Genomic DNA, 16,264 nt, shown 5'->3' on the forward strand with positions numbered 1-16,264 from the left:
AAACCAGAGCCCAGAGTAAAGCAGAACCTGCAGAAGGATGGGAGCTGTGTCAGCGCGCAGCGCACGTACCCAGGTCCTGTGTCCAGATTATTATTATTATTATTTATTGTTATAGCGCCATTTATTCCATGGCGCTTTACATGTGAGGAGGGGTATACATAAAAACAAGTACAATAATCTTAAACAATACAAGTCATAACTGGTACAGGAGGAATGAGGACCCTGCCCGCGAAGGCTCACAATCTACAAGATGCCGCACTGATATCGGTGAGAAGTGGCATTGAGGTCCCCCTGTTGTGGCAAGATGACCGCCGAGAGCTTGGAGGGTGCTTCTCGCAGTGTGCGGACCGCGGCCTAGCAGAATCAGAAGCCGGGGACTAAATTAGTGGTGCCCGGCCGCAAAATGTGGCCGAGCCCGCGGTGCGCTCGGGAGCCCCCCTAACCCCAGAAGACTCACCGCTTGAGATCCTCTTCAGGCGAGGTATGAGGAGCGATGCAGTCCACCTCGATCCAGCGCCCTCTTGATGAGGGGCTGGAGAGGGACTGGGAAGCTCCTTGCAGCACCGCTATTCTTTTAGTGGTGGAGCAGAGGAGGGCAGCCGGACCGTACTCTGTGTATCCTAAGGGTTCGCTCCCCTAGGATTTCACAGGGCATGTCCACGGCCGAGCATCCCACGTCGCAGTAAACTCGCCGTGCTCGCCTGTTGGTGTTTCGGGGGAGATCGGACCCCTTAAAAGGGTCCGTCGCCCCCTGCATCCTCTTGCGCAAAGTGAAAAAAAAAAATTAAAATAAAAATAAGAACATCTGGAAAGAAACAGACGCAGTGTGACTCCTACGAACACTAAGCAAGAATTGGTATTATCCGGAGCTAGTGGGCAGTGAATACTGCAGAGGAGGAGCTAACCCACATACACCCACGGTCCTGTGTCCCCCAATGTGGCGATGGAGAAATATATATATATTTCAACCCCGATCACACATGGGATCTCGACGATTCAAGTGTTTCCTTAATTTTTGGAGCAGTGTAGATGATTGAACAAAACACAAGATATTAAGAAATACATTAATCTTGGTTGCTACATATAGCACACTTTCTAGTAAGGGTAAATCACCGCAGCTCATCTGCACGCCGATTGCCGTCCTCTGATTTACAATCACCACAATACACTGCAGCCATTACAGATGAGAATGACAGCCTGCCTTCTTCATGTCATTTTAATAGTGTTCTTTAAAAAAAAAAAAAATTCCCAGATAAATTTTTTTTTTAAATCAATTTGCGAGAAAGAACATAAAATTATACAGACAGCAATAGATTAAAAAAAATGCCCCAAGCCTTGCAAAGCATATGCAAAGTCAATGTTAAATTAACAGGTTGCTCCGGAATTTCTAAAGTTAAAACTTGTCACGATTGAATTGTACAAACTTGTAAAAATACTGATGATATGATGTATAGTAAAATAAAAAACAGCTTAAAATGGTCTCAAGTTCCTATATATCAAAGATGTTTCAAGAGCTTATTTAAAACAATTTTTAAAATCCGACCCCACCTCTAAAGTGTCGCCATAAATTGCACATTAGTAGCGGGAAGCGGTTTGCTATGCTCGCACCTAATCCTCTGCCTACATGCGCAACATGTTAAGAGATTGACAATATATTCCTTAAAACTGTATCATATTAAAATAGCAGCATACGGCTTGTAATGCCTTTGAGATTCTTGTAGTCTTTGTGGACAGGTCCGGCTGGGTCTCCATCAGTTCTCCAGATGCCATTGCTGAGCTGGTGACCCATCGCAGATTGCCATGGCCACGTATCCCTTATGACTGAGGGAGTCCATGAGCTTCAAGCATTGCCCGACTGACACTTGATAGAGGCGGTTGTTTTTCTGGAGGAAGAAAGCACTTCTTACTAATTCTGTTTTCTTATTCACACAAGAAGCAATAAAAAAAAACAAACCTCATTCCTCATAAAACCAGTCACAAAGTGTACTATTCCCGGAATGTCAACCATATACTGGTGCCAACCCATGTCCATGGCAGGTTTACTGAGGTTTTTAGGACAACTGGCGAAGGGTGTAGTCACTGTGACCAGTGATACACAATGCGCTGGCACAATACACACTTACTACATGCTTGGAATTTTTTTGATGGCACATCATTTATTTTCGGAGTGATACTCCTCCGATTCTGACCATTTTAGTCAAGGGAGGAACTTGTAGGGAGTCTGTTAGCACAAAATGACGGATCAGACAAAGCACAGTCACTTTTTGCACCCTTGGCATGGCCAAACAGTTCAGTGCACTTTCCCACTTACTTGATTTCCACCGTACTCTTCATTGATTGAGAGCTCCAGTTTTACAGGAGCCAGAGGAGGGCGGTGATAGAAGCGAAACAAGTAGGTTGGAAGGTGCACTGAACGGTTTCACCACGTTAAAGGGAATCTGGCAGTACAGAATGACTGTCCAAACCAACTATAAGCGCTCAGTCCTTCACTGTGGGGCCAATAATTTAAGTACACCTTTCCACCTAGCTCAGCCCTTCTCTGGCTCTATGAAGCCAGAGCTGTCAATCAAAGATGAGAGTGTGTGGGGAGAAAGGTTTTTTTATTCTATTAATGAAGGACAAAATCCACCGGTGATCATCTGTTCCTTTTATGCCAATATAGTTTAGACCCGAGCAAACGGCAGAAGTGGTGACCTGTTACTATTATACTTTTCCCCTCATTCAGTATTTGTAAGCTAAAATCAGGAGTGTGTGAAATACTGACCAAATACCTAATGTGTGAACATAGCTTCAATCTCCGCTTCCCAGTCTCCATACATTAAAAGGTATATTAAATATACTTACGCCAAATACCCACTGTTGTGATCCACCAGATCCATGACATTTCATCAGTCGAGGAGGATCTGAGGATCGAGTCTCTGACATATCCAAACACAATAGATTACTCAGGATGAGCTCATGTTCTTCATTATATGTCCAGACCTGGAAATGTCACACAGATGTATTATCATCCTGCACCATTGCTGGTTCTCACTCCTAATATTTCTGTTACAATTTGCATTGACCTGTGCCTCTGACATTGGTATCGTCATTTATATATGTACAGGCTGCGCCTATGTGGAGGTAACAGGACTGCATGGCTGTATGAGTCCTCTGCCCTATAAAGTCATTAATGCCTGGGATTAATGCTGGTTACTAATCATTACATTAGACAGAGTACCACTAGGACGAGCACAGACGAGAAGCTCCAGATCTGGTGTACAGTCATGGCCAGAAGTTTTGAGAATGACACCAAAATTATATTTTCACATGATCTGCTGCCCTCTGGTTTTTATTAGTGTCTGATGTTTATAGCACATACAGAAATATAATCGCAATCATATGTTTAGTACCAATAGGTTATATTGACAGTTAGAATGAGTTAATGCAGCAAGTCAATATTTGCAGTGTTGACCCTTCTTCTTCAAGACCTCTGCAATTCTCCCTGGCATGCTCGCAATCAACTTCTGGACCAAATCCTGACTGATGGCAGTCCATTCTTGCATAATCAATGCTTGCATTTTGCCAGAATTTGTTGGTTTTTGTTTGTCCACCCGTCTCTTGATGACTGACCACAAGTTCTCAATGGGATTAAGATCTGGGGAGTTTCCAGGCCATGGACCCAAAATCTCTATGTTTTGTTCCATGAGCCATTTAGTTATCACCTTTGCTTTATGGCAAGGTGCTCCATCATGCTGGAAAAGGCATTGTTGGGCGCCAAACTGCTCTTGGATGGTTGGGAGAAGTTGCTCTTGGAGGACATTCTGGTACTATTCTTTATTCATGGCTGTGTTTTTAGGCAAGACTGTGAGTGAGCCGATTCCCTTGGCTGAGAAGCAACCCCACACATGAATGGTTTCAGGATGCTTTACAGTTGGCATGAGACAAGACTGGTGGTAGAGCTCACCTCTTCTTCTCCGAATAAGCTGTTTTCCAGATGTCCCAAACAATCGAAAAGGGGATTCATCAGAGAAAATGACTTTGCCCCAGTCCTCAGCAGTCCACTCCCTGTACCTTTTGCAGAATATCAGTCGGTCCCTGATGTTTTTTCTGGAGAGAAGTGGCTTCTTTGCTGCCCTCCTTGAAACCAGGCCTTGCTCAAAGAGTCTCCGCCTCACAGCGCGTGCAGAAGCACTCACACCAACCTGCTGCCATTCCTGAGCAAGCTCGGCACTGCTGGTAGTCCGATCCCGCAGCTAAAACAGTTTGAAGATACGGTCCTGGCGCTTGCTGGTCTTTCTTGGGCGCCCTGGAGCCTTTTTGACAACAATGGAAGCTCTCTCCTTGAAGTTCTTGATGATGGGATAGATTGTTGACTGAGGTGCAATCTTTGTAGCTGCGATACTCTTCCCTGTTAGACCATTTTTGTGCAGTGCAATGATGGCTGCACGTGTTTCTTTAGAGATAACCATGGTTAACTGAAGAGAAACAATGATACCAAGCACCAGCCTCCTTTTAAAGTGTCCAGTGATGTCATTCTTACTTAATCATGACTGACTGATCGCCAGCCCTGTCCTCATCAACACCCACACCTGTGTTAATGGATCAATCACTAAAACGATGTTAGCTGCTCCTTTTAAGGCAGGACTGCAATGATGTTGAAATGTGTTTTGGGGGTTAAAATTCATTTTCTGGGCAAATATTGACTTTGCAAGTACAGTAATTGCTGTTAAGCTGATCACTCTGACATTCAGGAGTATATGCAAATTGCCATTAGAAAAAATGAAGCAGTAGACTTTGGAAAAATTAATATTTGTCTCGTTCTCAAAACTTTTGGCCATGACTGTACAGATAATAGTTTCTTCCAGGCCCCTCTCATACAGTAACGCCATTACCTGGTCAGAATCGTTAAAGTCACAATCTTTGGCAACGACTAATCCTCCCTTCTGACTAGGATGACCTTGGGCCACAAGACACCGGTTCGTCTGCATGTTGATGAGCTGAGAAAAAAAAAATAGAAGTGATTTAGACATGAGCTTACGTAAGCTGATAACTGAACGGGGTGCCAATGGGTTGCTATGACAACAGGTGGTCTGCTTGCCATCATGGAGCTCCATTGAAACCCAGATTGTGGCTAGCCTTCAAAAAAAGAATGAGGTTTTACATGGGTGCCATGTATGCTTTATGGTTTTCCCCCAGTCCCAATAGGTTTTATACGATACTGAGGGGTGCCTCACCCAATTTGGATCCATGTACCTGAATTTCACTATATCACGTACTCATTTACTTCTATTAAACCCAGACCTTCCCTCTCTAGGTCTGATTTCAGTGCATGTTTTATGTGATTTTAGGTCTTCATAACCCGTCATTTGTGATTGTTCTTTGATCGACCATCAATAAAAAAACTAAAATAACCTATTTCGTATAACCGTAGAACGTTTTGATGTTGGCTTTACCTCCTATGATCGAAACTGAGAGAAGTAGCAGGTAAGCGTGCGGAATAATAATAATCTAAGTACGGAAGCGCTCTCTCCCCACTGTCCCCCACGTCCTACGGTAACTCACCAGAGATGGCGCCTTCCCCTGCCCTAATTGGGTTCAGTGCATTTGTAAGGCCAATCAGCACCATCCTTACATCTCGGCACCTTCTCTAGTGACCATGTGCATAAAGCCATCGAATAAAAGATATAACCCACAGATTAAGAGATACTGCCAACGGAATTTTTGTTTTACAGATAATCTAGTGAAAGAAAATTCCTCTGGATGTTTATTTAAATAGAAAGGGCATCACAGTGTAAGCAGATGGAGGCAGCCATGGCCACCAGTAAAGTGTACTACAGATGGCTGAACGATGCTTCAGTGAATCATTTGGCCGGCAGCCATCTTGGTCATCTTGCAGACACAAAGGAGCACTCGCTCAGAAGAATACTCCTGTTTTCTCTATGGGAAAGTCGCAGACAGACATCTCTGCCAGAGGCTTATTTCCAGGAGAACAATGCGATCAGCAATCCGAACTGGACATGCTTGATTGACATCTCCCTTGACGATCAGTCAGCCAAACCCACTGACATCAGCAGATTCACAGGTCTCAAATATTTGTATAGAATATGTGGAATAATGATTGTCTCACTGAAGAGGGCTGAAGCTGGGCTCTCTGCTGCCTCACTAGTTGAACAGCTGTGAGACTTCTTGCTTCTGACCTGCATGGGAAGAGTCTGTGAGTGTACAGCATGAAAATAAATGGGTGATCTGGGCCGTTATCTTGCTTCATGCTTGATGTAGTTAGGTAAGGAGAGACGTAAGATGGAAAGGACAGACACAACAACTGAGGTAAATCCTTTTACTGTCCTTCTAAGTCAATATTTTAGTGATTCTCTTCTGCTGAATGAGATAATTAGATGAAACCATTTCCCACTGTATTCCATGGACCAGCGAGTCAATAAAACAGTTAAACAGGCTAAATCCTCCCAGATCTAACCACAAGGCTTGACTTTGTCACCCAGATGCTGTATAGGACTGACTCCCCATCAAAGTTGGTATCTCGTACTGAATAACAACAATATGTAAGACATATTGCACAATCGTTGAAATTTATCAGAAAGCAGATGTCCATCATTCTTTATTTGTGATTTCACTTGGGAGGGGGAGAGTGCTAATCTTGTCAGAAGAACTGTTGCAAGAAGAATTTGGCACAATTTTTTATTTATTTTTATTTTATTTTTTTTATTTTTTTTTTTTGGGGGGGGAGAGGGGAGAGTGATTGTGTATTCTGTCCTCACTACAGATCTTTTCTGGGCTTTGGCCTCTAAATAATGTCCTCCTTCCTTGCCAGCAACTAATGTCTTCATACCCTCGGATCCCTCCCAGGATGCTTCATTAGATGTAGTACTATTAAAAGGGTTTAGGTTCCCTAGTCTAGCCGAATTGCAGATTAAAAGGGACTCTGGCAGCAGGTTTTTGCTGCACACAGAAATCAGTGATAAGGGCGAGTTATACACAGCTAAACTCTGCAATAGAGAAAACGTTGATCCTATCATAACTGATGCATCCCGTAAACTAAGTGATCTCTGATCTGCTGTCAGATTACATAGCAAAAACCTGCTGATGGATTCTCCTTATAACAGCTGGTGCTGGTTCTTCTGGAGCAGACCGCTGTGCTCCTTAACTCCTCCATGTAGTAAAGCCATTTGGAGGAACCGCACAGCAATAGACACAAGCATGCAGAAGTGATTTTTTTCAGGATATGAGAAGCCACTAATAAAAGAAATCACACTATTTCAATAACAAAGTGACCGTAGTATAGCTTGGTGGTCGTAAGGTGACAGTAAGGTAGCAACTTTTCAGGTTTTAACTCTTCATCAGGCCTAAAGGAGTTACCCAAGTGACATAAGAGACTGTAGACACGGAAGCCCTTAGATAAAGGTGTATGTTCCCAAAACCAAGTTTTTGGTAGAGTGAAGGCAAAAGCGTACTTCTGGGGTACTATTCCCCAATAAAAGACATGTGTACATACATGTACTTGTGACCCCACACCATTCCTCCAACAAGCAAATTCCTCTAAATCACGTTACTACATACTGCGCCATGTCTTATATTTGCTTTATGCTCATTAACTCTGATCTTGAGCATTCCAGCCGGGTGTCTTACATAGCCTAATTCCCAGGGGCATACTAGTGATTTTCATCATTTCCTCTCCCGTTTTATATCCACATTTTGTTTCCCTCATTTTAGTTATTTTTTCAGGATTTACAAGAAGAGAATGTTAATCCTCAAATTCTTCTCCTTGACTTTTGGAAGCTTTTTACAAATTTTTAATCATTCTGGCATTTTATACACAATTTCTGGTTTCTATGTTATAACGGAGGTCTTTTGCTTCAGGAGACTCGACCAAATATCTGAAGTCATGTGGCAAAGCTCATGGCAATATTTGGTAGGTGGTGCTAGGTAGTCAGCTTTATTCTTTTTGGAACAGGCCATTTGCCCACCTTCATGTATATAACTATTCAGCACATATAGAAAGCGTGACAGAAACAATCATCTTACCCTCCCACGTTTTAAGATCTTGGGCCGCTTTTGGCCTCTATTGACGAATACAGGTGGTTGGGCTTTGGCATTAGGACCAGAAATTTGCATCTCAGGGTAAATATTATCCAGATACCACTTGAATGACTTGCAATTCAATCTGTTTCTCAAGGCCACTCGTTCGCTGATGTCTCCGTAATCTCTGTTCCTGAGCTCAGGTCGGAGGACAAAATACTGCTCCTGGTCATAAAAGAAAGGTCAATACTGTAAATGTACGTCACTGCTCAGAACATTTACTTAAAAGTGGTTCTGGACTAGTAATTTTTATGCAGCCAGTAAGAAAACTACACATGATCTAAAGAATCATTAACCTGAGGCTATGGGTAGTCACAGAGTTGCAAGAAAAAGTGAAAATTTCAACATTGTGCATTGAATACAATGTGGTCTCATTGTTATCAAAATGATTTTATCAACTAATACAACACTATATAATAACGCAAAGCTGTTCTGTTGAAGTATTTTATGGAGCACATTAAGCAAAACATGAAACGCACAGAGAGAGAAAAGTGAACTTTGGTGTTAATTACGAACTCACAAGCTAATAGGCAAAAAAGGTTTCAATTGAGGAAAGGAGATTGGAAGTATGGACTTCACTATTGCTTTGCAAGTTAAAACAAAGGCACACAAAGCCTGGTTACTGACCAATATGGTCTTCTCAAGAAAGATTGATTAATATTCCATGCAATTTTCAGAAGTCATGATATAGAAACGCAAAAGTGGCTACAAAGGCTTTAACACCTGGGGGTACATCAGGGGCTACATGAATTGTCTATAAATGGAGAATATTCAGGACTGCTGCACTCCAAAAAGAACAATGGTCATCAAAAGGATGTGAAAGAACTTGAGACATACTGAAGATCTACAAGCTGCAAAAACTCCTTAGGTGTCCACTTTTAGAAAACACTTAACAGGAATGGCGTTTATGGAAAGGCGGCATTGATCTTCCACAAATGTACACTACCCTGTTTGGATGAAAAAGAACAGCGCAAACCAAACCCAAAATCTCTTCCCACTTGTGAAGCATGGTGGAGGGTGCAATGTGATTTATGAACATTGCAGTAACAAGGAATTAAAAGGTCCATGAAAATATTTTCTAGGCGAAACTAAGAGCAGCAGTCTATGACCCCCATGTTGGGTGATGAAATAAGACAATAATCAGAGCACACACGTAAATTAACTAAAGAACGGATGAAGAAAAGATTTGTGTATTGCAGTGGCCAAGTCAGAGTCCTGACCTTAACAGGGAATCTATCACCCCAAAATTCACCTATAAGCTGCGGCCACCAACATCAGGGGCTTATCTACAACATTCTGTTATGCTGTAGATCAGCCCCGATGTGCAATATAAGAAAATCACGTTATATTATACTCACCCAGGGGCGGTCCCGGTTCGGGTCCGATGGGTGTTGCGGTGCGGGTCCAGCGCCTCCCATCTTCATGCGATGACGTCTTCTTTTCTTCCTGTCGCGGCTCCTGCGCAGGCGTACTTTGTCTGCCCTGTTGAGGGCAGAGCAAAGTATAGCAGTGCGCAGGCGCTGGGCCTCTCTGACCTTTCCCGGCACCTGCACACTGCAGTACTTTGCTCTGCCCTCAACAGGGCAGACAAAGTACGCCTGCGCAGGAGCCGCGACAGGAAGCAAAGAGGAGGTCATCGTATGAAGAAGGGAGACGCCGGACGGTACCGCGACGCCCTTAGGACCCGAACCGGGACCGCCCCTGGGTAAGTATAATCTAACTAGTTTTTCTTATCTTTCAGCTTACATCGGGGGCTTATCTACACTATTACAGAATGCTGTAGATAAGTCCCTGATGCCGGTGGCCGCAGCTTATAGGCTAATTTTGGGGTGACAGATTCCTTTAACCCTATCGGGTTATCCTAGAAATGTTAATGATTGCAGGGAGAAAAATCCTATAAGTCACTCCGCTTTGGGCAAATCTCATTTGCAGGTAAAGGAAATGTTTGGTGGGGTGAATGCTGCTAAATAAAAGGGGAATCTGCCAATTATTATAGTCCGTGGTTCTCTTACCTTTCCTCCTGCACTGTGAATGTTTACTCCACGTGTTTTATAAAAGACATGAATGGTACAATGGTTTGTGCGTTATTAGTTTAATTACATTGTGTTTGTCTATAATTGTGACTTTGAATACTAATTAACCATGGTCCAATTGTTATCTATGCAGAAATACAGGTAATTCCCAAGGGTTTACTTACTTTTTCATTTCACTGTATGAAGAAGATTGTGTAATTGTGAAAAATTTTCTCCCCTGCTATGTTTTATTATGCAAGTCAAAATATGGCGGTCATTTAGGAGCGCTGAGGAGGGAGCCCCAAGGATAAGTGCCAGGCACCGCCGCAGCTCCAACCAAAAACCTCCAAAGGAGGATGGACACAGAATTCAAGGTAGAAGTCGGTCACAGGAGCGCTGAAAGGAGACACTGACACAAGATGAAGTTTAGCCACAACGCATTTCAACGGAAATACAGTCTTCTCCCACCTGAAGAAGACGGTATTTCCGTTGAAACTTCATCTCGTGTCAGTGTCTCCTTTCAGCGCTCTTGTGACCGACTTCTACCTTGAATTATGTTTTATTATGTGACTCCATAGAGTGGCGTAAAGTACAATTTTGTGGTCGGAGCAGACCTCTGCCATGTTCTCAGCAGCCATAGATGGATGAAAAGAGGCAGAAAGAGCGTGAGCCCAGCCTGCGGCCACAGTATCCATTTCATAATGTACGAACAAAAGCAAAGTAAATACAATACAAATAGCAAATACCTTGTAGTCGTCCATCCATACATGGGCTAGCCTTAGGGAATTATGAGCCATAGTGTCATGGCCGCCAGGTGATCCATATGGGCGTCTTTTCCGGAATATATGCCCAACCCTGGAGCAAGGTACAATGAGAAGGCTTCCTCCACACATCCAGATCTGAACAGGAGAGAAAATATCATTAAAACCTGCGTCTATACAGGACAGGACTTTCCAAACCACTAACAAATGAATAAAGATTGAGAACAAGCTTTTAGTAAGTTTTTTATGGGCAAAATCCCCCACTGCAGCCGAAGAGGAGAGTCGTCCAATCATTAATTGTTTTATTATTTACTGTGGATCTGCGGCATTCACCCTGGCCAATTCTTGTACCACACACGTGTAAAAGAGCAAATCGTAGCAATCAATGAGCCTGTGTGAATGGGACTCTAGACTATTCAGTTACTGCGAGGAGCAGAGAGCAGCTTAGTGGCCGATACATAATATGGGGGCTACAGTTACTGCGAGGAGCACAGAGCAGCATAGTGGCTGATACATAATACGGGGGGCTACAGTTACTGCGAGGAGCAGAGAGCAGCATAGTGGCAGATCCATAATACGGGGGGCTACAGCTACTACAAGGAGCACAGAGCAGCTTAGTGGCAGATACATAATACGGGGGGCTACAGCTACTACAAGGAGCACAGAGCAGCTTAGTGGCTGATACATAATACAGGGGGCTACAGTTACTGCGAGGAGCAAAGAGCAGCATAGTGGCTGATACATAATACGGGGGGCTACAGTTACTGCGAGGAGCAGAGAGCAGCATAGTGGCTGATACATAATACAGGGGGCTTCAGTTACTGCGAGGAGCAAAGAGCAGCATAGTGGCAGATACATAATACGGGGGGCTACAGTTACTACAAGGAGCAGAGAGCAGCTTAGTGGCAGATACATAATACGGGGGGCTACAGTTACTACAAGGAGCACAGAGCAGCTTAGTGGCTGATACATAATACGGGGGGCTACAGTTACTACGAGGAGCAGAGAGCAGCTTAGTGGCAGATACATAATACAGGGGGCTACAGCTACTACAAGGAGCACAGAGCAGCTTAGTGGCAGATACATAATACGGGGGGCTACAGTTACTGCGAGGAGCACAGAGCAGCATAGTGGCTGATACATAATACAGGGGGCTACAGTTACTGCGAGGAGCAAAGAGCAGCATAGTGGCAGATACATAATACGGGGGGCTACAGTTACTGCGAGGAGCAGAGAGCAGCATAGTGGCTGATACATAATACAGGGGGCTACAGTTACTGCGAGGAGCAGAGAGCAGCATAGTGGCTGATACATAATACGGGGGGCTACAGTTACTGCGAGGAGCAGAGAGCAGCATAGTGGCTGATACATAATACGGGGGGCTACAGTTACTGCGAGGAGCAAAGAGCAGCATAGTGGCAGATACATAATACGGGGGGCTACAGTTACTACGAGGAGCAGAGAGCAGCTTAGTGGCTGATACATAATACGGGGGGCTTCAGTTACTGCGAGGAGCAGAGAGCAGCTTAGTGGCAGATACAGAATACGGGGGGCTACAGTTACTACAAGGAGTAGAGAGCAGCTTAGTGGCTGATACATAATACGGGGGGCTACAGTTACTACGAGGAGCAGAGAGCAGCTTAGTGGCCGATGCATAATACAGGGGGCTACAGTTACTACAAGGAGAACAGAGCAGCTTAGTGGCTGATACATAATACGGGGGGCTACAGTTACTACGAGGAGCAGAGAGCAGCTTAGTGGCTGATACATAATACGGGGGCTTCAGTTACTACGAGGAGCAGAGAGCAGCTTAGTGGCTGATACATAATACGGGGGGCTTCAGTTACTATGAGGAGCAGAGAGCAGCTTAGTGGCTGATACATAATACGGGGGGCTTCAGTTACTACGAGGAGCAGAGAGCAGCTTAGTGGCTGATACATAATACGGGGGGCTTCAGTTACTACGAGGAGCAGAGAGCAGCTTAGTGGCTGATACATAATACGGGGGGCTACAGTTACTACGAGGAGCAGAGAGCAGCTTAGTGGCTGATACATAATACGGGGGGCTACAGTTACTACAAGGAGCAGAGAGCAGCTTAGTGGCCGATACATAATACGGGGGCTACAGTTACTACAAGGAGAACAGAGCAGCTTAGTGGCCGATACATAATACGGGGGCTACAGTTACTACAAGGAGAACAGAGCAGCTTAGTGGCTGATACATAATACGGGGGGCTATAGTTACTATGCGGAGCACAGAGCAGCTTAGTGGCTGATGCATAATACGGGGGGCTACAGTTACTACGAAGAGCAGGGTCCTAGAGAGGTAATTGCAGAATACATGGAGCATCTATAGGGAAATCACAGATATGCCATAAATGGGGAAAATGTGATGTAAAAGATTACGCTTCTGTTAGGTGAAAAGGAAATGTTATGTAATAAGCAGAAATAGGCATGAATGAAAAATAATTCCCAAAAAGAATAAAAGTTTATTTAGCTGTATATAAATACATTTTATCCAGCTCCAAATGTTTCCTATAGTTACCCGAAATGATATCTCCAGGTTTTCTCCACCCCAAATGTCCATGCCACTGTCATATTGCCCCAATGTGTTAAAATAATCTCGATCCATTGCGAAAAGTCCTCCAGCCATGGTGGGAGAGCTGCAATATAGGAGAAATACACATAAACAGTGAGTTATGTCAAGATCTAATGCACAAAACAGCATTTATACAGGATTTGGGCCAGAAGAACAAATCCAAATATCAAAACAGTTTTGTAGGACTTTAATGTGCTATCGGAAAATTATGAGATCAGGTTTTTGCATGAAATGCATTTTATTTTTTTACATTTTGGCAATGTTTTTTCTCCATATCACAATCTATATTAGAAATCTTTCATATTCCAATTTTCATTCTGGCCACTCAGACATATTTTTTTAGACACCAATTCCTTTTGTTTTAGAAAATCTACGTGTAAATTAGCAACAATAGACCGACACAGACCCCATGTTTTGTACTAAAACATCTAATGAGCTTGCGCAAAGAGTTAAAAGGAGGTGGGGGAGTAATCACGTATTGTGATTGGTGGATCCTGGGTCATCTGTCATTGTAATCCTGCCTCTGATGATGAGGAAGCTGGTGAACATGCTCTCTGGAAGGACAGGGTGTTAAGATTTGAGATTTTATATATATATATATATATATATATATATATATATATATATATATATATATATATATATATATATACACACAATGCCAAAATGTGTTAATATACACTATACACTTAAAAACACAAAAACGTAATTTAAAATTGTTCATTTGCTGATGATACATACACTTTAATATCCTTTCCAGAAACAGGGCCACTAATTGCCATGGACTGCATCTGAAATGGCACCTATGTCCCATTCAGGAGCACGCGAGTGATCTCCTTTAATGAAGGCACAAGGACTGTATTTGTATCATAAGAGGAGACCGCAATGCTTCTTATCCATGTATACTGCATGATACATAGGGTAGGTTCATCTTGCGTTATGGCGATCTGTTTAACGGATCCCTTACTTAGCGGCACTAACGCAATGTAACGAATCCGTTAAGGCGCCCATAGACTTACATTATCGTAATGCATCCTAACGCATGTCAAAATCGGCATGCGTTAGTGATGATGCGTTACTTTGTGACGCACCCTCGAACACGGTTTACCGCATTTTCGGGTACGTTAGGTCTAAAGCACAGCGTTTGCTGTGCCTAGACCTCTATTGCTAATGCATGCCGACGCAATGGTACCATGCGTTAACGCGATTGTAGCAAAAAAGCGATTTTGGGCATCAGCGTATCCGATTAACGGATCCGTTAAACGGATGGCACTAACGCGATGTGAACCTAGCCATACACGTGCTCAGGTCCGCCACTGCTTCAAGAATAACGTTCCTGAATGAAAATGTCAGTGTAACCCTATAGCAAATGTGCGAATGGAGCAATACTGACCATGTGTGACCACCAATCCATTCACGGCCTATAGGAGTGGTGGTCGCACATGCTCACTACTGTCTCATTCACTCACTTTGATTCCTTAGTCCTGGAGATGGGTGCAGATCTCAGCAGTAGGACCCCCAAGAATTATACATCTATCCCGTGAACAGTTGACATTCCTTAACCAACCACTCTAAATGACGACATGCGCCAAATTTATAGTATTCTAGCGCAGCGCTGGATCCCCTAAATCTTGTCCATAACGTATCATTTCCATGTGCCAACAACATTATGAAAGACTTTGGTTTTCTACTGGTAATTATTACTTTCAATGTAATTGTGAGGTGGATAAAGACCAGATGACCTTCATGTGTTAAGGACTTCTGGGAAGTATTTTTATTTTTTTTGACCAGCTCAATTCTGGAAAGTTTAAAAAAAAATCACTTCCATATTGCAGGAGTGAATTTACAGCACTACAGATTCGCCGCCAACAAAACCACATAACATTTTCCAATAAACAATCCAGCTAGTAAGACTCGAATACTATCCATTTCTTGGTCAAATGAATCCTTTACATTCCAGATACAAAGAGTCAGGTCAAGTATTCACATTGACATCTCTGCCAGACGTTTGCTACGAGACCCCTTGGCAGCGGAGTCCTGTATGTATCCGATCTGGGACACAAAGTTACAGGAACCCGATGAGAATGCTTCTTGTGTTGTACAGCTTTACAAGAGGAAAACAAATTTAGGGGTTTAACCACGACAGTAACAGCCTGATGTTGCTTCATTTCTTTCTTATTTTGGCATTTTGTAGAGGGGTTCGCAATCTGTAAATCAGGACTGAATCCCAATTTATCTATAAAGATTACTCTAAACTTTTGCATGCAAAATAATTGACCATGAAATGTTAAACCATTACCGAAAAGGAGCAGTGAATCCATCAGGACCTCCTAGCTCAGACATGGGAACCGGGTCCCATTTGAAGTGCAGACCCCAATTAAATCCACCGCGCACCACGGGGGACGAGCTGTACATTAGGGTGTCAGCGCTGATGATGTCAATGACTGGACACACCACGGTCTTGCGATTTTCCTTGATGGGAGTGAGTAGAGGCTGTAACCACATCTCATTAACCTCACAGTGACTGTCCAGAAACACCAGAACATCACCTGAAAGTACAGAAGAGAAATGGCAGGTATCTGCAAGGTGGGGAGAACATTAAAAGCTACTTGAAACATTTCCCACTTACATAATCACACACAGAGGGAAAAATTGTAGTTGTTAAAGGTAGAAATGAGGAAATTAATTAGCAGAACCTTGGTCCAGCAGCCACGTTAATAGTCAGTGGCCGGTAGATGGGAGCCCTGGGAACATTCTGCCAACCTTGACTCCTCTTGGCTAGCTGGCCTGGTGCAATGTCATTGTTTGTAGGGCTCC

The 16,264-nt window shown here is 43.4% G+C and overlaps 1 protein-coding gene across 1 annotated transcript in view; it reads right to left on the bottom strand.

Moving 5' to 3' along the window:
* Positions 1-1,200: 1,200 nt before the first annotated feature.
* Positions 1,201-16,264, bottom strand: part of GALNT11 (polypeptide N-acetylgalactosaminyltransferase 11) — a 41,920-nt gene continuing 26,856 nt past the window's right edge. Inside the window, exons 6-12 of the mRNA XM_069729757.1 lie at positions 15,747-15,996; positions 13,394-13,511; positions 10,835-10,987; positions 8,023-8,241; positions 4,875-4,979; positions 2,845-2,982; positions 1,201-1,883 (exon numbers count right to left, since the gene is read on the bottom strand). Of these exons, the coding sequence (XP_069585858.1) occupies positions 1,752-1,883; positions 2,845-2,982; positions 4,875-4,979; positions 8,023-8,241; positions 10,835-10,987; positions 13,394-13,511; positions 15,747-15,996 (1,115 nt within the window). The 3' untranslated portion in view covers positions 1,201-1,751. The remainder of the gene's footprint in view (positions 1,884-2,844; positions 2,983-4,874; positions 4,980-8,022; positions 8,242-10,834; positions 10,988-13,393; positions 13,512-15,746; positions 15,997-16,264) is intronic.

This window comes from Ranitomeya imitator, chromosome 6 (genome assembly GCF_032444005.1).
Source record: "Ranitomeya imitator isolate aRanImi1 chromosome 6, aRanImi1.pri, whole genome shotgun sequence".
Classification (NCBI taxonomy): Eukaryota; Metazoa; Chordata; class Amphibia; order Anura; family Dendrobatidae; genus Ranitomeya; species Ranitomeya imitator.